Source organism: Lepisosteus platostomus, chromosome 27 (genome assembly GCF_059453375.1).
Source record: "Lepisosteus platostomus isolate fLepPlt1 chromosome 27, fLepPlt1.hap1, whole genome shotgun sequence".
NCBI classification, from domain to species: Eukaryota; Metazoa; Chordata; class Actinopteri; order Semionotiformes; family Lepisosteidae; genus Lepisosteus; species Lepisosteus platostomus.
The window spans coordinates 2,993,733-3,019,198 of NC_142637.1; the positions used below are offsets into that span (position 1 = coordinate 2,993,733).

The following is a 25,466-nucleotide window of genomic DNA, read 5'->3' on the forward strand; positions in this document are numbered from 1 at the left end:
TTTACGTGAAGCCTCCCTTTACGCCTCCTCGTAAGGCCAGACGGCAGCAGACTTCAACAGGTGTCTGTCGTGTAGACCTCAGTACGCCTGGCCTCATAGCTTTCAGAGCAAATTCAATGAAACTATAGGGGACCTTCTCGTTCACTGTCTCTCCGGTGAAACTATTGTTACCCCACCCTCGCATACCCACATTTTATGTCAATTTGTCGTAATGTATATGTCAATTTAACAGCATAACACTTTCATTACAAAAAGGTATAAATGCACGATTAAGAAAAAGCTATTGACGACGTAATGAAAATCACGATATGAAGAAAACACGGACAGTTTTCCCTTCAACTGCGATTGGCTAGAAGCCATGTCGTATTTTAATATGTCCAGTCCCTGTATTTGTGTATTTAATATTATTATAATTATTATAATAATAATTATTATTAATATGTACATAAGAACAGTGGCAAACAAAAGACTGCAATTCAGCCAAGCAAGCAAGCCAGTTTGGCACTTAGTATATAATTGATCCACGCATTGAATGAAGCCAAGTATCCCCTTCAATAGCTTGTTATCAGATATTAAGGGTTTATATATGCATACTGTAATATAAGGACATACGTAGAAGAAGTCAAACCTTTGTTTCACCCCTTGGTATGAACCAGGTTATGCGGTCAGCGTACAGACAATGGGTGGCACACAGCGCAGTGGTTCTCATTGCTGCCCTGCGTCACTGGGGCTCGGAGATCCACTCTGCTCCTGAGGTATCCGTGTGGAGTGTGTATGTTCTCCCCATGTTCACCTGGGTAATCTCTGGGTGCTCACGTTTCCTCCCACAGCCCAAAGTCCTCCTGGTAGGCTACTTAGCTTCAGGGAAAATGGGCCTTGTGTGTGTGTGTGAGAGTGTGTGTGTGTCTACGCCCCACATTCAGGGTGTATCCTGCTTAGCATCTGTTGCTTGCTGGGATAGCCTCTGGCTCCCTTATATATAGACAACTTCCCCCCCCCCCCATAGGGGGCGCCATTGGCACAATTGGCTCTGAGAGACGATCCACATTAAAATAACGTTGCAGTATCTGGCAAGGGTTTGTTATAACTACTTAACGACACAAATCTACATGACAACTGAATTTAAATGAGCTTTTATTTCCCTTTTAGCAAGAGCTGTACAGCTTACATCAGCAGACTGTCCTATTTCTCTCTCCACTGCAATCCTCCCTCCCAGGCAAACAGGAACCTCAGCAAGTGCTCCCAACGCCAGCCAGTAAAATGAGGTTAACTCTGTTCAGGTTTCACTTCCCTGCTCACAAATCACAAACCGTACAGCTCAGCACCGAGGTATCTGAAGTGACTGACCAGTGTTACGGCCAGAGTTCGGTCAGCTTTCTCCAGGACCAATTGCATCCCCTGATAAAGCACCAAAATGATTTAAAATAGTTACTACATATAACAATGTCATCTGTATAATCCACTACACAATGTTGAGTAGTATTAATAACAAGAAAGTTAAAAGAAGATTGATGAACACCATGAGCTACAGGTACCACACACAATGCAAACAACTAAGATGGAAGAGTGCATCACTGAAGAGACAGAAAAATCCACAATCGACCACAGGTATTTCCACTCAAACCAGTCTATCTCCTGCCCCACAGCCAATGAAAGACAACCAAGATGGCTGTCTGTAGTCCTTTGCATAATATAGAGGACGGAGCAGTGATTTTTAAAAGTGTCTTAATTGATTATGTTTTCTGTGCTTTCTGAGAAAACGTAGATACGTTTGGCTGCGGAGGTTCATCTTTGAATAAAAGAGGAAGATTTTCAATACATGCAGATATACATAGGCCCATATTGTTCCATAGATGCTGTGATCCACCGTATGCTGTACGGACAGCAATTCCATCAAGAGACATACATATGCATTTCTTTGTCTACTGTATTCATTTTTCCAAACATGGAACACACAACTAGGCACCACAGCTGAGTTACAGACTATGAAAACAAAGACCAAAGTCACTGCTCATCTACATTTGCATGATTAATCCCAAAAAGTCGACTTAATCTACAAGGAGGCGATTTGTAGTAGCAAGCTGTTCTTTTATTTGAGGATCACCCTTACTCACTTCTTCCACTGTGAATTAACCGCAACCTGAAAATGTGGAAAAAAAACTCAATCAAACTTTCATGTCATTTGTGATGCTGATAAAAGGGCAGCCTGTGAATGCTGCAGAGTCACTGGATGTTGCAGTAACTGACTGCTGCTTGGCAGGGCTCAATGATCTGGTGTTGCAAACAACAGCCTGCTACTCCAAACGTCTACATCAGCGGTTCCCAGCTCTGGTCCTGGTGACCCACACACCTGCTGGATTTCATTCCTCCCCACCTACATTGGATCATTGAAGCCTTACCTGATCTAGGAAGTTGCTTCAATTGAATCAGCATTTTGTTTCTAGTCACAAGTTTGGGACTTTATTTCTCTTATAAATTACAACGGTTAAAGCTCCATCAAGTTTAAGAGCTGGGAACTAACATTGCAAATTAATTTTATTCTTATTACGTCTTATATCTCAATCTTATTCAGATTAAGTCAATGAAGGGTTTGACAGTGTAACTGAGGGCTTTGCTGGAACAAAAACCAGCAGGTGTGTGGGTCAGCAGGACAGGGACTGGGAACCACAGGTATTCGTCAACAACAAAAAAAACACAGAAAGGTAGACTTGAACGATAACACAGATAGAGGAACTGATCTCAGCTAACATATTTAACTTACTGTCGAAGCTAGAAGCCCACAAGGAAGGTTGATACCTTGTACATATCCAGGACCACTAGGACCGTGGGCACCTTTACAGTACAGCTTCTTACACAGCAACATCAACAAGTGCCCTGACTGTCCCATGGTCTGATTTACACTAGAAAACAGGGATCAGTTGTGTGAATGAGCTCCACATACTGTACACGTGGTCTGTGGCCTGCAAGATGGTTCCTACAGTAGGTCAACCACAGCACCCCAAATAATAAGTATTGTAGCTGATAATACCAACACAATATTTTTATTGATACATGTATGAGTTCTAACCAGCTGCATACTATCTGCTCTCTGTTTGCCAGCTGGACACTCTTTAATGGATTAGTTTCCAGGGCTTCCAAAGGTCATAGGTCACAGTAGTTTAGATGACGTTAGCATGTGATTCATAATGGCAGCGTATGACTTTTGGACCCAGGGCAACATTATGGTCTTCCAAATAGAATTTGTGGTATTTTTTTATGAAAATGACAGAATATATTATTTAGTATGGATAAGAAAAGTTTGACCATTTCAAACACCTTTGAAAAACAGAAAGAGACCAAGATGTACCAAAAATTTGTATCGAGAGTTACACGTGCAATCATACAAAATGTAGAAAACCTGAAGAATCCTCCTGATAAAAGTTCAGTGTGAACCTCCTTTTTTTGCTACGTGGTGTAGTGGATAGCAACTTCAGTTATAAAAAAGGTTCCAACAAACTACAAAAGAAAACAGTCAATGAGAAAGAGGGAAGTCAAATTGTTGTCCACAATTATCTTCCTTCTACATTTCTTTTCAGTGTTTCAAAATCATGTTAGTTTCGGCTCAAACTGGACTTTATGTTGAAAGAAAGGTTCAAAAATCGTTTCTTTGTCCATGTGACCACAAAATGGAAATGGCACGTCACCAACGGGCCAGTATGTAGTGAGCCCTGCTTGCTCTCGCCCAGTTGGGGTTGACCTCGGAGGTGACCAGAAGGCCTCCTCATGGCACAGGTCTCAGGCAGGACATCATTAGCGCTGCGTCCTCTTGTTGGTTGACTCCATCCTGAAACCGTTGCTGAGGTTTTTTGGGGTAGCAGGGACTATGGTAGGTGATGCATCGTGCTCATTGGTAGGTTCCACAGAACAGCTCTTTCTGGGGGGTCTTGGCTTGACGACAGCCGTTTTCGGGACGGCTGAGGCTTGTTTGTGGATGTCGGGCTTGCTGGAGTGATGTTTGGAGGCTTTGTCCGGACTTCCCAGAGGCCTTTGTGGGCCAGGCTGGGGGGATTTAGGACGAGGCTCCGGGGAGCCAGTGCTGGGGGAGTCCTCCGCCGAGGCCTGCCTGTCCTTCACGGCGCTGTGCCCTGGAGCACCCTGGGAAGGCTCTGTCTGCATGCTGCCTTTTCTAGGCGCCTTGTCCACCTGTCCTCTGGGGCTGCCTGCCCGTCTGTTCCCCCGGGAGCCCTCGTGCTGGCTGTGGTTCCCGATGCGACTCGTTGCCACGATGGCCTTCATTGCGGCCTGTGAAGACATGAAGAGAAACGCAAGCCATTGGAATAACGCACCTGATGAGCCATTTACTCTTCACTACCTGGCCAAACATCCCCCCTGGCCTTTACCAATCCTGGCCTCCTAATAATCCCCATCTCTGCTCTGCTCTCCTCCCCACTGAGAGCTGGTGTGTGGAGAGACTACTGGTGCACTCTGGCTGCCGTCGCATCATCCAGGTGGGGCTACACATTGGTGGTATAGGGGAGTCCCCATTGTCTGTAAAGCAGCTTGAGTGGAGTGTCCAGAAAAGCTCTATATAAGTGTAAGGAATTATTATTAATTATTATTATTACTACCTGAAGGCAGATCACATGCAAATTAGGAAGAGTTAGGAAGTTTTTTTAACAGATCTGTAAATGACATAAGAAAAACAACATCGTGCATTTCCAAAATTAATCAGAAAGGTGAATTAAAGACAAATTAAGAAAAATACCACCATTCTTTCAAGCCTGAATTCATTTAAATGTGTGATTTGTAAGTTTAGGATAAATATATGGTTTTGGAACTACAAATGACGCTGAATAACCATATATAACCTAGACCACACACTGGGGAAAAGTCTGAAAGCACTCTATTATCAGTTCTGATATCTATGATGTATCTGTGGTTGAGAAACAGTTTTTGACCACGGTGCGGTTATGCCAGTAAACCTAACCCAAGCAGAAAAAAAAAGTGAAGTCAAAGTCCGACCTTCAGTTTGCGACGTGCATTAAATTCCTGCAACTTCCTCTGCGTCGAGTCCATGTGGGAGAAGCGAGCTGCTTTACCCAGCACCCAGGGGTGTTGCAGTGCCTGCTGAACAGTCAGACGCTTGTGTGGATCCAGCACGATCAGCTTACTGACCTATGGGGCCAGCAGACACACAGCTCAGGAAACACTGACCTGTCTAATTCTACCCTCAAAGGAAATGAATAAACCTAAAATGAGTAGGTGTTTTCTTATATTTAAAAAATAAACTGTGAAAGAGTGATAGAAAACTGCAAAAGGCATGAGTGCTTGGGTTTTAGTTTTTTCAAAAGCTGAAACTAGTTTTAAGTAAATCGGACAAACAATTGTTTTAAATGAACAAACGTATATTTCGTACACCTTAAACTGCACAGCAAAGACCCATGGAACTGAATTTACGGTGTGATACAGCAGAGGTTTTTAATTTGAATCTCATAAAAGGGAGTCATTCTGCTTTACGTCAACAGGACCATTTTTAAATCACAGCTGTTAGGCTCATTTCTTAAACAAAATTCCTGCTGGGCTCCAGAAACCCAACCAGGCTGATTCCACACATGAAGATTTTGCTAGATTTTTGTTGTTGCTATTCAAACAGTAAGTTTTTTTCCGTGAATTTAAACTCAGTAAGAGCAAGATTTTCTGCTTTTAAAGTCCAATTCACAGTAGCCCCTCCACAGACGTTTGAATAATTTGAAGTTTCATGAGCTGTGATCTCTTGTATGAACATTTCAAAGAAGCACGATGAAAAGGGTGTGATGGACTGGCATCTGGTCCCTCCCTGTGTTCTGTACTTTCAGCATAGGCTGCCCTTCTTGGGGAATAAGTGGCTTTCTGACAACAGAATGAGCGGATTAAACACGAGGATTAAACAGATGTGTAGAGGTAAATTGGAGGTTAGGTTAAATTTGCCTTTTGCACTCATCAGCAATAAGGTGAACTATCAAAGGCCTGAGATTACATAGTAGTGATTGCAACTTGTAAAACCTAAAACATCACTAGGCCCCACCTACTAGGCTCAGGCAGTCTCAATTCCCCAGAAAAAAACGAAACAAGAATGACTCACCAGGTCCTTGGCGTTGAGGGAGACTTCATCCCACCAGGGGGAGACAAACTCATAGTCGCAGTTCAGAATACGGCTGTACATGTACTGATCCCCCCTGGGGTCGAAGAATGGTTCAAACCCACAGAGCCTGAGAAGACCAAAAGCAGCCACATGTCAGGAACGTAGTTCACACTAAACCTGGACAATGCTTCATTTATTGTCAAACAAAATACTTCGTTAAAGAAAGAGTTTGTAAGATGCAGAATTTATTGTCAAACAAAATACTTCGCTAAAGAAAGAGTTCGTAAGATGCAGAATGTAAATCCCTCCCATTAGCACAAACTGCTGACTTTACAGTGAATTAAATTTCATATGGTAATGTTTGGCTTTTAATAGCATGACTATAAAATTATGCAACACTTACAATATGTACAAAATGACCCCCACTGACCACATATCCACTTCTGGCCCATAAGCATTGCCTCTCAATATCTCAGGAGCTGAAACAGAAACACTGGTCAAGTATTCTTCCAACTGGAAGGACATGTATAATGAGTTCAATGTGGAAAACATTCGACACACAAAACATTCTGCACATCAAATATGAGTAAATCAACCTAGTATACTTCCTGCAATGGTGTGGTCTGGTTTCAACCACTCACCAACATTTAAAAAGAAAGCTTGTTGGCTTACATGTCAGCTGCTCACCTGCTCTGAACAAGTGCTCTGTATTATGGGAGCTGAGTAACTTGTTCCAATAGTATTCAGAACCTGTATGTTCATGTGTTCTACTGGAGGGACTAAATGTTAGATAACCTGATGTACCCTCCACCAAGATTTTCAAGTCATCATTTGAGCTACAGCTAAATAGAACAAGCTTCTTCATCATACCTCAATCTTTATACCTGAGGATAATCACACCTTTGTAACTACACGTGTCCTCATCATAAAATGTGAGGCTGTGTGCATGCTTGTTGTCACGCATAGATGAAACCAAAGCACCTGAACTGCTGGTGCTGAAAATGGACACACGCACACACACAGCTGAGCTGCAGAGAAAGTTAGGAGTCGAAGAGGGAGGCCAGAGGAGGTCAGAAGGAGAGAGAGCCAGGGTGGAGAGTGTCACTCACCACAATAGCCAGGGGTGCCACACACTGTCTTCATGGTGACCTGCTCGTCCACAATCTTGGACAGGCCAAAGTCCGCTGCATACACAAAAGCACATAATGAGTGGTAAGAAACACTCAAGTCCTCAAGTCATCATCTGAGCTCCAGCTAAATAGAACAAGCTTCTTTATCAAACCTCAATCTTCACACCTGAGGATAATCAGACTTTTTTCAACCTTTGTAACTATACGTGTCATCATCATAAAATGTGAGGCTGTGCGCATGCTTGCTGTCACGCACAGCTAGCTTTACACTTGAATTGAAAGCAACATTTTAATGTATTTTTTTTATCTAAAGGCAATTAGAGATAGTATTCAAGGGGAAGACAATTTTAGCATACCATCATACCCACTCCTTCAAAGCTGGCTTATGTTTCTCTTGACAACTGACAACTTCTAAAGAATGCATGAGACTACAAGGAACACAAGCAACTGGCTAGAATACAGCGAGAGAAAAAGGCAACAGACATAGGTAGCGATACATTAAATCACCAGATGAAATCAATCAACACATTGCTCACTGTTCAAGTACCTATCTTCAGGGGAGCGTCCAGTGACAAGTCAGCATACAGCAGGTTCTCTGGCTTCAGGTCCCGGTGTACCACTCCATTCGCATGCAAATACTGCAATGCAAATCACAGAGAGCCAGTTAGTAACACGCAGCCCAGAGCTAGGCGCTATCATGCAAATAAGCAAGCGTTCAGAACCTCAGTGTGGCGCGCATCTGTGGTTGCCTAAAGATAATAACGAATCCCTGGATATAACCACATGACGTGTGGGTGTCTACCTGCTAGCTGGTCATGGAACCATTGTACGTCAGCAGTTTTAAAGAGAGTGAGTGGCTAGAGGCTTGTTATGTGGATGTAATCTACAAGCCTGCTTGGGACAAACCGTGAAATACGAAGGCTGCCAGGATTTCCCTCTTATCACGCCAGAACCAGATGAGTGGACTTCAAACATATGCAGAAGTTTGCGTGGAAAATACCACACATGCATACAATTCATTCTTGCCCTTCTAGCGTAAGGACAGGGGATTTACTACACAACCCCGATTGTACTCCTGCAGTTATTGGAGTCTTCAGTCTGGCTGTTCATAGCTAGCACGGTCCTCAAAGCTCTTGGCAAAGTCTCGTTAGTGTGACAAGTGAAGCTCTCCCTGCCTCTGATGGGATTCGATCCAAGCACACAAAGCGCCACTCCAGAGACAGCAGACAACTTTGCCATGCCCAGTGACTGGGCCCTCTGTCGGTGCAGTTTTACACTGTCTAGATTCCAGAGGGGGGAGATATCACTTCTGGAACTGGCTCAGTGCCTGTGCCCTGCTGCATTTACATACTGTAGGCCGGTATACAAAAGCTCAGCAGTACAGTACAGTGGATTCTCCCTACAGCAGGATCAAGTTTAATCTCTTAGCAGAACTCACTGATGTGTGCGTATGTACGGGTTTCAGCACAGTTACAACACCCTCCAGTTACTTTTGCATCATCATAAACGACGTTTTTTGTTAATGGTTTCACCACGTCACAAAAAATAATATGAACACAAAAATATATATATCCCGCATATATATTATATGAGACTCGCAGGATGCGGAGAACCATGTGCATTTTAATTTTCTAGCATGTATTTAATTAGCTTCAAAATATTTAGAAACTGAAGTCCAAGAATTAAGTATGTAACGAAAGGGCAGTTAAGGGTACTGCATGTTCTGATGTGCACAGCGTGGGCCACTGACATGTAGCAGATGCAATCTGTTAAAGTATGAATAGAATCCTGTATCCCACTGCTACACTAATTGGTTGACAGTACATTACCCCTCCATTTGCAAAACAGTGATAGCACCAACACTAATAAAAAGATGCCAATTTACTGCGCATGTCAGTCAGGACATTGTCATGTAGGACTCATTGTCACATGACTTAAAACCTTTCCCAAGAATGGGTGCAACAGATGGTTCTCTCTGAAGCTCAGGGATCATTTTATTTCTACAGATTGGTGACAATCAAATCCAAATCCTTTCCCATTATATAGCTTTGCTTTTCTGAGTATTTCAACATTTGACAGTGTTTGAAAAGCTCCTTCTCCGACTGTTTATCATGTAGCCTTTGCTTTCTAGCACTGAGCCACTGAAGACAATGCAGCCTGAGGCTCTCAATATTGATCGACATAAGCTTTTATTTACATAGATGTTGCTTAATTTAGCTATTCTTAACATTGGCTGCAGTGTGTTTAAGTAGCCCCAGCTCTCTAACAGAGGCCATTCAGGTTTTCGAGTCCATCCGGGGTTTTTTTTCTCTTTAATCCCATAATCATAAGAAGGTAACATAAGAAAGTTTAGAAACAAGAGGAAGCCATTTGGCCTGTCTCGCTTATCTTTGGGAGTAAGGAGCTAATGGATCTGAGGATCTCATCCGGCCTTGGAAGAATACAGAGAATCACCTTCAAAAGCATGGCCAGATAGCTTGCTCAAAACTCCCACCTCTCTTTGGGTAAAGAAGTGCCCTTTGTTCTTGGTTTTAAATGCACTTCCCTGTAGCTTCACCTTGTGACCTCTTGTCTGAATTTCACTCTTCATTCTTAGGAAATCCGCTGGCTTAACTTTGTCGGGGTGATGGAGGATTTTGAACACTTCGAGTCGGATTTCCTCGTAGTCGTCCATGTCCCACTCGAACAGTTCAGTTCCTTCCTACCATCAGTGTACACCATTCCCTTGAGCCCTAGAATATATCTGGCTGCTCTTCTCTGGACGGCATCCAAAACAGAAATTCCTTTTATATAACATGGTGACCAGAACAGTACACAACGTTCTAAATGAGGCCTTACTTTTTTCTTATATTGATATTGACTGATTTGATTATTTGATATACTGTTTAAGTTCTACACTTTTAATATACTGTATACTGTATATCTAAATCTATACAACCTAACATTCTGTTTGCCTTTTTATTGCTTCCCTACATTGTCTAAAAGATTTAAGTGATGTTTCAACAAATTATTAAGTCTTAAATCATAAGTGGCCTCTTCAGTTTCATAGTTTGTCTTTGCTCCTTACAGTACATGCAAAATCCTGGACCTGTCCATGTTAAATGTTACCTGCTAGATGTTTGCCTAGTCTTGAATTTGAGCTATATCTTTTTTTAAATTTATTTCATTAGCTGTTTCTACTGATGTTGCTAGTCCTCTTCATTTGGCATCATCTGAAAAATTTAACTACTTTAGTAACTGTACCAGAACCAAGACCATTGATATAAATTAAGTAGAACAGTGGTCCTAATACAGATTCTCCACTAAACTCCATTAATTTATTTATCCCAATTTGAGTATACACTCCTTATTTGCACTCTGCTTTGTGAATGACCCAATTTGCAACACACTAACGTTTTGCTGAATCTCTACCAGCTACACATGATGTACTGGGAACCACCCCCCTACAGAAAGAGAATTTACAAACCACATGTTCACAACTCACCAGGGGTGCCCCATCCTGGAGTAAGCAGTAGTGCTAACTCTCACGCAACTACTTAAACCCACAATAGTCTAGCACACTAAGACAGAGCTCCTGAATAGACTGTTATTCATTGTTCTACTTATTAGCAAGGGGCTTCACACCTGTCTTCAGCTGAAGACAACAGACATAAAAATAAATTTAAACATGTTCCTCTTGAGCAACTCAGATAAGCACAGAAGCTACTGTCAGCAGCAATTGTCAGCTGCTATGTTCCATTCCAGCACATTAGCAACACACACTGTCTAGAGAGAGGCTGTTAAGATTAGCCCCATTAACTTCCACTGAAACTACTGCAGGCTAAGTGGCAGGCTGAATGCCATTAGCGCTAATGGAAAAAACATTACGAGGATAATATTGATAAGCTGAAATAAACCTCACTGAACACATCACATGGTATTCATTTTGCCTTTGCAGAATGACCCCCATCTCTGATAGCCATTCTCAGATACACTAGGTCTGAACTTCAAACAACTCTATTTACTCACATGAGACAAAGGCCCTGTTTTTCACTGTCTTGTCAGTAGACCACCTCCAGAACATAAGGGACCCCACTGTATGGAGCAGAAAACCTCTCTGGTGGCAATCAGAGACAAACAGAACGATCCGAACTTCCCACTTCTCCTATTCAGTGAAGATGTTGTGGCTCAAACTGATCATCTTCTGTTGTCCATCTCTCTTTGCTGTGCCCTATGGGTCTATGTTCATGCAAACACAGTACGAATGGGCTGATCTTTCAAAATAATGATCTTCCAACCATCACAGCTTCCCAGCTTACTGAAACAATGTGGCAGGTCAGAGATAAATGGGACCCATGGTCAGAGATGCATGTCATCCCATTGCATTTTTAAGAGTAGGCCTTAAGAGATAATAAGAAGCACAAGGCTGCTACATATCCATTCATCCATTTTTAACCACTTTCACTGCGTGGTTACAAGAAGGACACAGGTACACCCTGGACATGACAGGAAGCCAGTCCATCACAGGGCAGACAGACACAAATACATACAACCAGTCACACCAGGGGAGGAATCCGGAGCACCCGGAGGAGACCCACACAAACCTGGAGAGAACATACAAACTCCACACAGACAGCGCCCAGGGCCCCAGCGCTGCAAAAGAGCACTGCAAACCATCACGCCGCCCACTTTTATTTATTTAAAGCGGAGATCAGAGAGATCAGGAACAGCAGATGAAATCGGCACACACCGCATACACTGAAGGCCAGATACTCTGAAAAATCGAAGCCCGGTCTCTCGCAAGCACGGGTGCTTGCATGTACATAATCGGAAGCGGTGTGCATCAGACACGCCAGACGAACAGGCATCTCAGGCACGCACAGCCCCACGGGCACATACAGCCACACTCTTGACAAAAACAACACTCTGGCATGGCGACATGCACACGGGGGAGGTTACATAATAGCACCGCCCACGTCCCTGCTGCCTCTCCTGCTCGGCCAGGGTATTAAAAGCAAAAAAAAAAAGAGATGGATTCTGAACGGATTAATCCACATGCTCAGGAGCTGGGAGAGCTGCCCAGTACTACCTTTTTCTCGTGTGATGACAGCACTGACCCATATTTAGCCAGGAAGCACAGCTTTGGTACAAAGCCCTGGTCTTGCGGTCCTACCCACTTTCAGATAAACCAATGTGTCTGTTTGGCTGCGAAGCGCCGGGAGATTTTCATCTCTCATATCAGTCAATTCCACCCCCTGACATTTCAAGGGGCACTGGTGCCATTTTCTTTCCAGTCATTGTGCACTTGCTGAATGCAATTCATAGTGTAATACTGTTCTGAATAAAAATCAATAAACAAATGAAGCCTCAGTGTTTCTTTGGAAGCAACTGGACTTGACGAAGAGAATCTCTTCAAGGTGTTTTCATGATTGCCTTTCTGCGTGTCTGCTTCGGCATCCAATGAACAGTTCATCTGATACATACAGTATGATGGTAATTTCTGATGCCCCTTTCCCTTTACACTGAATGCAAAAATTAAAGTCTGCAGAATCAGACTGGTGTCCTGCAGCATGAAGTGCAGTCTGGAAGACTGGGTACAGTGAAGGCATTGACAAAGACAACCCAGTGACTTCTACAGCATCAACACTGAATCAAAACCAGATTACACAGGGGCAACCCACATAGGAGCACTTTTAAAACTTTCTTTTTAACAAAAAGGATTGCAGAAGTCTGGAACAAACTACCCAGCCATGTGGTCAAAGCCTGTGAACTAGCCTATACCCGGTTTCCAAGAAACTACTGGATAAGATCCTTGAATCAACTAGCTACTGTGGCAGACTGGCATAAGAAAATGATGCTGTTACTGGAGGCCACTTCCAATAGAGGCTGCAGTAAGTCCTCTAATAACATATAAATAGCCACACTATGGATGATTGACTTATTTAAAGTGGGTCCCAACAAGTACAGAAATAAAGAGGACCCACACATCAACGCTAAAGCTACTTTCAAAAGAAGCAGCCAGGGGAAATAAAAACTCCAAACAGGAAGGCGAACTGGACCCTCCGAAAGAGCACTGAGAGCGCGGACTTACCGCCACGGCCTCCAGGATCTGCTTGATGACGTGAGCAGCGTCTCGCTCGCTGTAATAGCCCCTCTCCACGATCCTGCGCGAGAACGGCCCGCCAGTGAGGATCGCAGCACGGGAAAACCATTCCGTACAACTGAGCCTCTCAAAATTCCACCCTTCTCTTCCTTCTCACCCGTATGGTACAGGTTACATGTTTATAGCAGAGACGTTGAAAAGAGACCAGGTCAGACAGGCCTTCCCACTTAGAACAATGACCTCCTTAGGAACTGTTTTACAAACTAAAGAACAAGTAAAGGTTTGTTCCATGCTGAGAAGAGAAAAAAAGAAACAAAGTTTCGGCTGTGCAGCCGTCTTCTCACACCTGAAGAAGGCTCCACAGCTGAAATGTGTTTCTTTTCTTCTCTTTTCAGCAGGGAACAAACCTTTACCCGTTCCTTTGCAGCCTACGCATGCTGACGCACCTCCCTACTTGAACTACTTTGTTTTACAAACTATCCTATCAGACTGTGAGAATTCTTGATCGGGGGACAGACCTGTCAAACAGCTCTCCTCCGGTCACCAGCTCCAGCACAAGGGCGATCTCCGATTCTGTCTCAAAGATGTCCTTCAGCCTGATCTGGGAGACACAGAGGGGGCCAGTCATACTGTGGCCAGTTCAGTTAACCACACAAGAGCCACATTACTGCCGGGTCTGTAACTATACTGGGCTCACAAGATGCAATATTCATGATGACATTTACAAACCCTCAAGAGAAAGTACACTATGCCATTTCCCGTGAGTGTGGAGGGAAAGGTTTGACAGACATCTCTATTTATAATTGTAATCACCAGACTGCCAATACTACAATGCATACTACAGTATATAAAAAGCAGTGAAGCATGTATTGTATTAAGTGTATAATTCAATGATAAAGAGGTCCTTTTTCCAGAAACAATCTGCTTCCAGTACCAGGGTGTGACACTAGAATCATCAAGTAGACTGAGTGTCAAGGACATGAAACATGATCTCATCTCGTAATTATTCATTCTTAAATTCAATTTCAAGCAATATCTCACAGGTTAAGACAAATTTGAAAGGAAGAACATTGTGAAATTGTTTTGCAGAGGCTTATGGCCTCTGCTTCCTCACTGATAAAAACACTGCTGGAAGAGCCAAGAAGATAAAAGACAAGTGGGAAGTACAGTAACTGAAGCAGGAACTGAAGGCCACAAGGAAACACAACAAGAAATGAGAAGCATTAGCTGACAGTTATCATTCTGGAGATTTCAGTAATGTTTTTTTGCTGGGAAAAAATGTAAAGAAAGGTCTTACATTTTTTGCTTTACGAAAAAACAAAGATAAAGGATGACTTCAGGACACTGCCCAGATTACTTACTATATTTGGGTGAGAAAGACGTAACAGGACGCCAATTTCAGTCCTCACAATTTTCTTGTCAATCTGAAATATAATAATTATAGTGTAAAATTTAATTTTCCAAAACTCTCACAGAACACTTGTCTAATGTTTTACATTCTACTCTTACAATTGCGATTATTTTCCAAATCTGAAAGCTAATTTGGATTTTTGTCAATTAAATCTCCATTTCAAGATTGTGATTCTGGTGGGAAATGATGTTTTATCACTTCAAATGTGATCAATATTAAATGGTACTTATAATACTTATGGTATAGCTCAGTCCCACATATGTGGAATATTTCTGTGAAAGAATCTCTCTGCAGAGCATGTTGTTTACATAGTAGTGACACTGATCTAACGTTTACAGAATATCCATCCATTTTCTAGCTGCTTCCTCCAGTTCAGTGTTGTGGGGAGCCGGAGCCTATCCCAGCAAGCCATGGGCACGAGGCAGGGTACACCCTGGATGGGATGCCAGTCCATCGTAGGGCATACAAAGACACACACACACACACACACCACGGCCAGTGTTCCCAGAAGCCACTTAAAATCAACCTACCTGTATGTCTTTGGACTGTGGGAAACCAGAACACCCGGATCAAACACGCAGAGAACATACAAACTCCACACAAATGGCTCCCCAGGTCCGGAATTGAACCCAGGGCCCCAGAGCTGCAAGGTAGCAATGCTGGCCACTGCACCACCTTGCCACCTGTTTACAGGCTAATTACTCTCCAAAAAATGAGTAATGCTTTACTCAAATGAGGGAAAAAATGCCATCACATCTCCTTCATAACCACTGCACAAGATTCTATCTTTGGGCGTTACTCCACAGGGCACTAACCCAAACTCCAAAAGTGCTCTCCCTTCTGTTACATGACGTTACTGATCGTGTCTGCCCTGGGGAATAGAAATCGCAGGCCAGAGACGGTGTGGAAAGATGGTTTGAATGGCAGCTACTCACCGTTTTCTTTAGTATCTTTGCTGCGTAGGGCTTCTGAGTCTGTTTCTCTTCACACCTGAAAACTACAGATGTGGCCCCCCTAGGAAAATCACAGAATGAAGGCCTAACACAGTGAGTGAACCATCCCTGCAGACAATCACATTAGCCTGACACAAGGTCACATATCCCTTCAACACAGAGGTCAGACGGCCTCCAAGGACCAAACCAAACACTCTATCTGAGCTGAGCCACCGTGGCTATGTTGTGAATACATAGATTTTACTCTGTGTGTTTGAAAATAAGGGGTGAGGATTTGAGGGAATTATTTAACATGCATCAGGTGACCTTGGAGCTTTTCCACTAAGTTATTTGGGGAAAAAAGGGGGGTATTAATTTACTCAAAACATTTAAACTCAAACCAAGTGTTGGTTGAGCTACTTGATCCCAGACAAGGCCTTTTATACTTGGAAACAGGCACAATGGAGGTGATTAGGTAATAATGTGTTAATTAGTTAAGGACAGAAATGGTAAATTCCTGTATGGGAGTAATTAAGTCTTTTTGGGATAAAGAGCTTCAGGGGTTAGTTGGGTTTTGAAAAGTTTTCTAAGTGGGAAGCATTTCTTATCACAAAGACTCTTGCACCATAATTCTTATTGGTAGATGATACCACAGGGTGGAACAAACACCATATTCATTGGCTAAAGAAGAGAAAATCTAATAGGAAGCCACTGCAGATGTATAATACTGGATTTCTGATTATTAGGCTCCTTGACCAAATGCTGATTTCCCGCCCTCTTTAAGTGTCTGTAAATCTCTGCACCCTGCTGATATTACAGTATGTTGCCTTTAATATGTGGCTTGGTCTTGCTGAGTCCTGTCTTTTAATCTCCTTTGCAGATAATATTGCAGCCAGATGTATATTTCAATTTTTTTCAGCCTGGTGAGGGGGAGGAGCGCTTTGGAGGAAGGAAACAGGAGTTATGACATAACTGCGATTTAAAAGCATGTCACTATGTATGTATATTATCTAATATCGTTTTCCTTTCTGAAACAAGGAAAGGAGAATTTGTTGCAAGTTTGAAAATGAACGGCAGATAAACACACACAATTGCCAGTTTAACTGCACATACTTATTTGTGTTCTACTAAAATTTCATATCATTTCAAGCTCATCCATCACAAACCGAGCTCGGAACTGGCAAACTGGATTGTTTTCTTGGAATATGAATCTCCATGCAGTTGGTTTCTTCCCCTGGTGCAACAGCATGCTGAATCAAAATACACCTGTTTTCACATTGATCCATGACTCCATCTGTCCAGTCTTTTTTAAATGTCACCACTTGTGTCCCTGTGATCTCTTTCTGTAACTATTGCACAGGAATGGCATTTGTATTGAAACATTTTGAATTGAACAGCAGGTCCAATTATGCAATCAATAATCGGCCTATTTTGACACTTCTGTTATACTCGTTTACCTTCCCTACCACAAGAACTGAAAACTACAGGAGCAATGGGGTGCTCCAACAAATATTCACACTTTTTCAAAAGAAACTATTTCACTGAAAGCTTGGCTCTTTCAGAGTACAGTTTGAAACTGGAAAAAAAAATCAAAATTAAGAACAATAAATACAGGAGCAAGTTGTGATGATGTTTAATTGTACACAGCCCAAGAGAAGCTATTGATTTTGAATCAACATCCCAAATAGCCTGACAAACGCAGCAGGGCTCATGACCTCTGTAGCATCCAAAATACAGCCTCTGCTTCCAAAAGGACAAAAACAACCCACTGCAGGCTATCGAGCAGGCTTAACAGGGGACTTCACTATTCAATATACCACACACCAGTCCTTCCCTGTTTCTAACGAGACACTCTCACTCGAACAGTTTCCCCCTCTTCCTGTGTCTTTTCCCCTCCATGCTCCCCATCTGAGAGGCAGCATTAAGTCACTTTTCACTTTTTGCGGTTCTCTGCAACATTCTTCATGTACCCCAGGGAAGGCAAAGTGGAGGGCCCAGGCTTTGCAGGATGATTTGAGGAAATAAAATCAAAGTGTGTTCCAACCACGGAAAACTGCCCTCTGCTCTCTATGACATAGTGCTAGGAAATGATGAAAACGTGGATATGTTCCGCTGAAATTCCAGTACTTTAGGTAGATGATAACTTTGGCTTTTCTTGGACTTCAATCTCCCAATTCTCCTTTTTCTTATTGTTCACTTCACAGATGTTCTTTTACAGTCCAGTCAATGCTTTGATTACTTTATTTCTTAATCGGGCTAAGTGTTGAGGTTCTCCTAATTATGGATTTGTTTGAACTAAGACTTGCAACTGAACGAAAGAGCCAAGTTTCCTTTAATAGACGGGCTTGTATTTGCCTATTTCTGTTTCGTCTTCACTTTCCACTTTTTTCTGTGAAGTTCTAATAACTAAAGACAAAGAAACCAGCCGTAAGAACATTTTTAAGCCCAGCCACTATTCATTTCTTCCCCTGATTGCATGGCGGTATGAAAATATGGGTTATGGCAACAGCACATCTTACACTTTCAGAAAACACATTTATGAGGCATGGAAGAAAAAGAGTAACGACTTATCACAATGAACAATCGATCTCTCGGGAAGCTGGAAAAAAGAAAAAGAGTTGTGTCCCTTTATAGATTTGTACATTTTTTTTCCTGGACTGCTGTGTTCCACTGCTGTCTCAGGTGTTTCTGAAAAGCCTGCCTGCCTGTGTGAGGAAATAGCCATGCTGAAGAACGAATTCCCTTCAATCATGCCACCTCAAAGCTAAAAAGCATGATCCGGTGCCCAGAATTGGATACACTCAGTATGATACAAGATGAAAGTACAACCTAAAAAGAGAGAATAGAATCTGCTGCTCTCTCACTGCCTCTCGGAAAACTCCCCGAAGATCAGGACCATTCTTGGACATCTTTCCATTTTTTATCAGTCATCCAGTGGCTCACTAATTAGTCCATTCCTCTGATTTACACTGTAGACACTCATCTCCCAAGCAACCAGCATACTTCTTCCAAAACATCAGCCCCTAACCACCTTCCCTCTCCCAGGAGACATACAGCTCCAGGCACAGAGCAGAGAGGAAAGGTGGAGAAGGGGGGGAGTGGAGGGGTAGTTTTTATTGTTTCCTGCAATCAAAAGAGAACTATCCACCTGCGTGAAACCATTATTTCCATGTTCTTGAATACTAAGGGACACCTTTTTTGCATGACCACTGTCTTTAACATCCCTTCACGTACAGCTTGTTTTGACAGAATTGCAGTTTAACTTTCTTCAGCTTCTTATGCAAAGGGATAACCATGTTTTCTATGGCCCTTATATAAAATGCATATTGCTTAATCTGTTCTTTTGCCTTATAGTACCATATATACCTGAATAGGAGCCACACTTTTTTCCCAAAAAATTTCAGGGTGGTACAATTGGGCTGAGACGTATATCCGAATACAAGTAAAAAAATAGAAAGTTGATCTGGTTGTTGACGTATTTACCACATTTGCACATACTGTAACAGACCATCATTTTGTCTGATTCTGGTGTGTTGTTGTGATCAAGTGATTAAAAAAAACTTCCTAAACACAGTTTGTGTTGTCTAAAATGAAGAAGAGATCACGGCACACTTTGTGTTCAAGGAGGAGGTGATCCTGTGTGCTGAACAGCATGGGAATCATCAGACAGGAAGGCAGTCTGGGGTGTACGAGCTGTGCACTAGTGCATAATACGATGGAGAGAGATGAAGGAAGAGCTCTTGCTTGAAAAAGGAAGCAAGGCGAGTTTTTAGGGGAAGAAAGCATGGTTTGAAAGCATATTTGCATTTTGTCTTTTAAACTCTCCATTTTCCTTTATTTATAACCAAGAGAACTTCTTTCATTACCACAAATTATTCAGAAAGGTAACTTGTGCTTTATAGAGTTATTTTTTCAATCTCCACAGTTCCAATTTCTGGGACAGCTTATATTAGGGTAAATATGGTGTTGGGTATGAAAACTCTTCATCATCGTACAGGATAACAACACATTACTGCTATTGGGTTTCATGCCAGTGTGGACCTGGAGAATTCTACATCTTTAAGGAAGGGTGATGAAGTTCCTTTAGTACTAGGGAGCCACAAAAATGTACACAAGATGTTAGGTTTCTGGGACTGTTCCTGTATACAGGGATTCATATTCAAATTTTTAAAAGAAGATTTATGAAACTAATCTGTGCCCATACTTTTGATCTTTGATGACAGCCTCACTGTGCCTCAGGATTTCCTAAATTCACTTAATTACCAACTTCAAAGAACTTCTGTCAATATAAATATATTTATATTTCCCACTGCATGACAAAATTCCATCTGCTCAGATGACAAATATTTCATCAGCACTAGGCCAATGTAAAACCCTAGAAAGCTCCATGTCCCAGGTGGCTCTTTGGATCGGAAGCCACAGACTGGTGACTCACAGAGGCTATACTGAAAAAAAAAATGGAAAAGATGCAATTTCTGGTTTCCTGGCAAGAATGGAGCCAGATGGAAAACAGCAGATGAAGGGTCTTATCTTTCTCTCCCAGCTCATGTGGTCTCTCCAGTGGGAGGCTGAAACCTTTCATATCTGAGGTTCAATCTGCCACCCGGACTGAAGAGCAGTGGTGGCATTTTTCTAGGGCTTGCTGAGACCAAAGCTTGGGCCTGCCAGAGGGCGCGAGAGCACACTCAGTTCATCGCACACAGAGCCCATTTCCACCATCCAGTTCAACTTTCCTAGCACTCATCTTTCCTCATCGCCACAATCCTGCAAAAAACAGCCTGATGGATGACCAATGTCCATATTCACCTCACACCTTTCAAGCCATAGGCATAAAGTACAGTATATTTTGAAAGTCGACGGCACTGCTTTGACAAAGGAAATCAAGAGGTCTGGGGAAATAAAAAGGAAGCTTCCTTTACTCAAATTTGTATATTAGGTAAACGTATGCATCCTCTCCTTTTTCATAAGTAAAAACCCAGAGGTGGGACAGGCCGGGGTTAAGTTCAGCAAGCGCTGCTGTAACACAGCTCCAGACACCTGGTTATGACTTTGGCTTCAAACTCGCTGGACGCTGCATGTTCTCTCTATGGTTTGACAGGATTCTCTAGATCAGGCGTTCCCAGTCCTAGTCCTGGGGGCTCCCTAACTACTGTTTTTTGTTCTGGATGAGCACTCATAGTCCTTAATAGCCCTAACAATTCATTTACTCTGCACTCTTTGTTTTCAGTTCCTTAACACGCAGAAGGTGGCCTTTAAAGTATGGTGCTCACATCTGAAGAAGGCTTCACAGCCTAAACGTTGCGTTTTCTGTCTTCTCCTTTCAGCATGGAATAAACCTATTTCTTGTCATTCTTTAAGTATGGTGGTTTCTTAAGTATCATAAAATCTCGAACCTGACCTTTGAGTAGAAAAATAAAGCAGTAAAGGTTCCAAACAAACAACATGTGAGGATTCAGTTCAGTCAGGGGTTCAGCTGCACTGAAAACCAGGATGTGGGGGGGACTCCAGGGCCAGGATTGGTCTGTTGTGGAATCTACAGTGTTTTGTCCCCTTCTGGATGGCTCTGTAACAGACTGACTGTCACCCAAGATGATATCAGGCATGTCCATCTAGTTCTAAGTCATGTCCTGTGCTTCTTCAGGAAAACATTTTGTCTTGTCATAGTCCTTAACATTACATAGAAAAAGCTTCCTTATAACCCATGGCTGGCTGGATGAATAAAACAGAGGCAAATATGGTCATGTATAAGAACATAAGAACAAGAGAAGGCCATTCGGGCTTGCATACCTGATTGATAGTAAGAACTGTAGTTAGTTCATCCAAAGATCTCATTCTTGAAATAAATCAGGGTATCAACTGCAACAAATAGCTGGGTATCTTTCACATTTGGTAGGATAAATACTGTATGGAATTTGTCCTAAAGTATCTAGTACACAACAACAGGACACAGAAACCTCACAGAAACCTCATCAGAGAGTCAGTGGAGCATGAACATCGGCGAGTGTATCGCTGAGCTCCTCCCCCAGCGAGGGGTTGTGGGAATTCATTCATCTCGAAACCCCGGGTGAATAAACACATTGAAGTACCGGCAGTGTTCCACAAATCCATAACTCCACTGCGGACTATTGGATGTCCTTGAGTAAAGAGGCACAGGGAGATTGTAGTTTTCTCTTTAGCATCAAAGACCCAGTCTGCATCACCTGCAACCTAATAAAAGGGAGGGATAGAAGCAGCTTGGAGGCCTGATTTTTGTTCTTTTCCATTATTTTGATTTGCCATTCTAGCTACCTCTTCATGCAAAAAGACATTCCCATTAGTGTGTGCCCCTGAGGGCACTCGGCTGCTGGGTCTGCAGACGGTAGTGTGAGGTGTCAATGCAGGCTCTTCTAAATGACTTGTCTGGTAGTGGTATTAGGTACATCCAGCACCACCACAGAGGTCTCCAGTATAGGATATTACCCATGTCAAAACTGACAACAGACCATTGTGACAGAAAATGCATTTTAAAATGAATCTTCAAGCCGTTCTTCTTAGAAGCTTCAGTATGTGTCTCTTCAGTATGTGTCCCTTCAGTATGTGTCCCTTCAGTATGCATAATGATCTCGAGCAGGGGAGCTCAACTCCAAACCTGAAGAGCCACTGTCCAGCAGGTTTTAGAGGGCTCGTTAAATCCCCAGCTTTATCAAAACAAGGAAAGGCTTCAACTTGTCCAATTAAGCAAATAATGAGTTCAATTAGGTAACCACGGACTCAGGAGGAAGGACAAGAATAAATCTTTCAGTACTCCAGGACTAAAGTTGTGCCCCCATGCTCTTGGGCTTCTGAACCCACTACAGATCCACTCCAACCTGATAACAGATAACCTTGTTATCTGTTGCAGGCATCCAGCTCCTTCAGTTATTAAGAGCTCTGCACCCAGGAGATGTGATAAATCGATTCAGTTAAGGTTTAAATGGACCAATTCGTCCCTTCTTCACAGCCTTCAGCTCTTGACATCTAATGAGATGGGAAACCTGCAGGATTTCAGACACCAGACTCCTGCATTACACAAATGCCTCAATAGGAGCTCATGTTTTAATTACTCTCTGAATCCATTTCAGTTGGATTTATTGCCAAAATGTTTGAGAACACTTGCATCAAAAAGTACTGCAGTGACATTTCAGCCTAAGATCATAAATCTACAGTACAACTGCAATTTAATCAGAAATCATGACAGGCTGTTACATCATGGATAGACTGAGTAACATTTATTGCAATGCATGACATTGCTTCAAGGTAACCAATGGAAAACCTTTGATACTGCAAGTATATCATTTAGGAAACTGAAAGAAATACCACAGCACCATGGAAAATATGGTATTGAAAATCCTGATACCTGATGTTTTTCCCAGCTCTTAATGATCTAATAATGAGTTTAACTGGGCCAATTAAACTTTTCAAAGGTCTTCATCTGTTGAACATTTAAAGACACCTATAAAAACCCTGATGGAGTTTGTCTCTGATAGGCTGGAGCTGTGCACCTACTGTATGGACTAACCTCATTGAACAATAATACAGCAGGCTTACTTACTTAAGTTCACAAATTAAAATACCAAGGAGAACTTGAAAATCTGTTTGAAAAAATCGAAATCCTAATTGTTTAAAATCGTGGAATTATTCGTGGAAAGGAGAAAAACCTGACGTCCCTGCACAGACTCAAATGCGATTCCTTCGGATTTTTGTCGTCTCTAAACTGTCACGGCCGGTCCACGAAGCTAAGAAACTTGGTGACATTTTTTATGGATTTCATTAATTGGTATAATTGATAATTGATTAATTGATGCTGTTTGTTAAGACTGAGAAAAGGCGAGTTTTAACAGTACCTGATTGCTGGTTGCGGAGCCTGTAAAGTAAATGACTCGTCTAGTAATTTCTTACTGCGTGTTTGTACACAACACAGCAGCAACAGCTCCTTCAAGAGCTTCGGTTTTAATTGGCGCAGTTGGAGCCGTCCCTTTGCTTTAGTGTTCTGCTACAGAATAAAAAGTATAAATCTTTTTTTCTAGGAGGCCAACAAAATTAAAGAACCACGATGAATTGCAAGAATTTTAATTCACAATCTACAGTATGTAGTCTAGGAGTAGTTAGTTAACTACTGTATATAGACCACCTATATTCTGCGCTAATGCAACAACAGAATTTGTATAAATCCTTCTCAGACACACTTTGTAAATAAAAACGGATTATCACGCTTAATGACTATATATATATATGTATTGACTTTAATCACCTGGAAAACTAACTTTACGAGTTAAAATCCGAATTTTGACGCCTGGCAACTAGCTGGTCCAAACAGGCCTTTTTGTTGTTTTTATTATTTTCTCGAATGTGTGATAATTAATAACCACTAATGCATTGATCGTGATTGCATGAAATGAAATAATCCGTTGACGGCTGAGTACTGTACCTTCCTAATTCCGGGCCCATGCTGTAGTAATTCCCGATGGCAACATCGCGACGGGACCCGTCAACCCAGTACTCCACCGGATTGGCACCGGACCCGGATGCGGGCATGTCGTCTGCCAAAATTAACGCACCTGCACGCTCAGCCCGAACCCGGCTACTTCGAGAGCACCGGGGCAAAAACACGCACAAGAAAGTCGCCTTGGGAGCACTAAAAATTATCTTCTCTCAATCCAAGCCAGGTTCGACAGTCGAATCGCAACTCGATCGTCAACGCGTATTAATGAAAGTCTTGGAGGAGGGTTTTTTCCTTGTGAACGAATTCGGTTAGCCGCCGCAAGGTTACGAGTTTATTTCTTCCAGGTATTCGGCATTCTGTCCATAAGCCCCTGACAAGCAAGATGCATTTTAAATATTGAAACGATACACGCTTTTTATTTTATTTTTAAGCAGAGTCGGGCAATCCGTATAAATATTCTAGTTGATGCAATTGCTCAACTAGTTATTAAAAAAAGGTCTGTCTCTTTTTAAAGACAGCCGACTTGTTTAATCAGTAGTGGGCCACGTCTTCTCATCAGAAGTAAACAATTCATTCCGCTGTGAGTTTTCGATTCTCGAGCCACGGTCTTCTGATTTTCTATTTATTTTTCATGTATTCAAAACCACGCAGAAGTAACATTTTGTACAACAGAAGGTGTGCTGTCAGCCAGGCGTCATTTTTGCCTTTTTATTTTAGTTGGAACATCCAAGTGAGCTGTCGTACATAGGATGCCCATCTGCAAATTGCCAGGCTCCTAACCCACGATCACTCCAAGCGAGTCACCACGCCAACAACAACAGCCTCAGAACATTGAGTGTAATCTTCCGATCCACTATCATATATCCCAACTCGGCGTATCACCACCCATGCACCGTGCACACTCTCCCACCTGTCCGCCAATACGCACGGACATTCACCGAAAGACTGCGGAGAAAAATGTGCAATTCCACCTGCCCTCGGCCTTGACCGGTTGCTCCAATCAGGAGCTTCGGCAAAAAAGACCAGACTGGCTTCCAATTGGAACCGGAGATGTCAATCTGTCGGGGGAGCGGGGCTTGATGGTTCACGCCGTGCCGCCCCCCAGTCGGTACATACACGGTCCGGTTGTACAAGAAAATGGTCACTCTTAAATAGGTGATGTTTTCTGAACATCAACAGCAGCGCCTTGATAATCGATGGACTAGTTAGTTATGTTATATTTAGCGGTCCCTCCAAGCCTTTATGGTTGCCGTAAAACAGCCCAACATTAATACTCTGCTACAACAGATCAAAGAATTTAATCTTAAAAAATTCCATAATCTCACAATTCCCGGGACTGCATAAACACAG

General features: G+C 42.4%; 1 protein-coding gene across 1 annotated transcript; it reads right to left on the reverse strand.

The window, feature by feature from the left end:
• Positions 1-1,117: 1,117 nt before the first annotated feature.
• LOC148638999 (calcium/calmodulin-dependent protein kinase type IV) lies at positions 1,118-25,125 on the reverse strand. The gene is made up of 11 exons (XM_088621803.1): positions 24,102-25,125; positions 15,659-15,737; positions 14,674-14,736; positions 13,831-13,913; positions 13,301-13,373; positions 7,778-7,868; positions 7,210-7,284; positions 6,504-6,579; positions 6,101-6,227; positions 5,002-5,154; positions 1,118-4,281 (listed from the first exon to the last, which is right to left on the reverse strand). Exons 1-11 carry the CDS (start codon positions 24,206-24,208, stop codon positions 3,790-3,792), a joined length of 1,419 nt encoding a protein of 472 aa, XP_088477929.1. The 5' UTR covers positions 24,209-25,125; the 3' UTR covers positions 1,118-3,789.
• Positions 25,126-25,466: the final 341 nt, after the last annotated feature.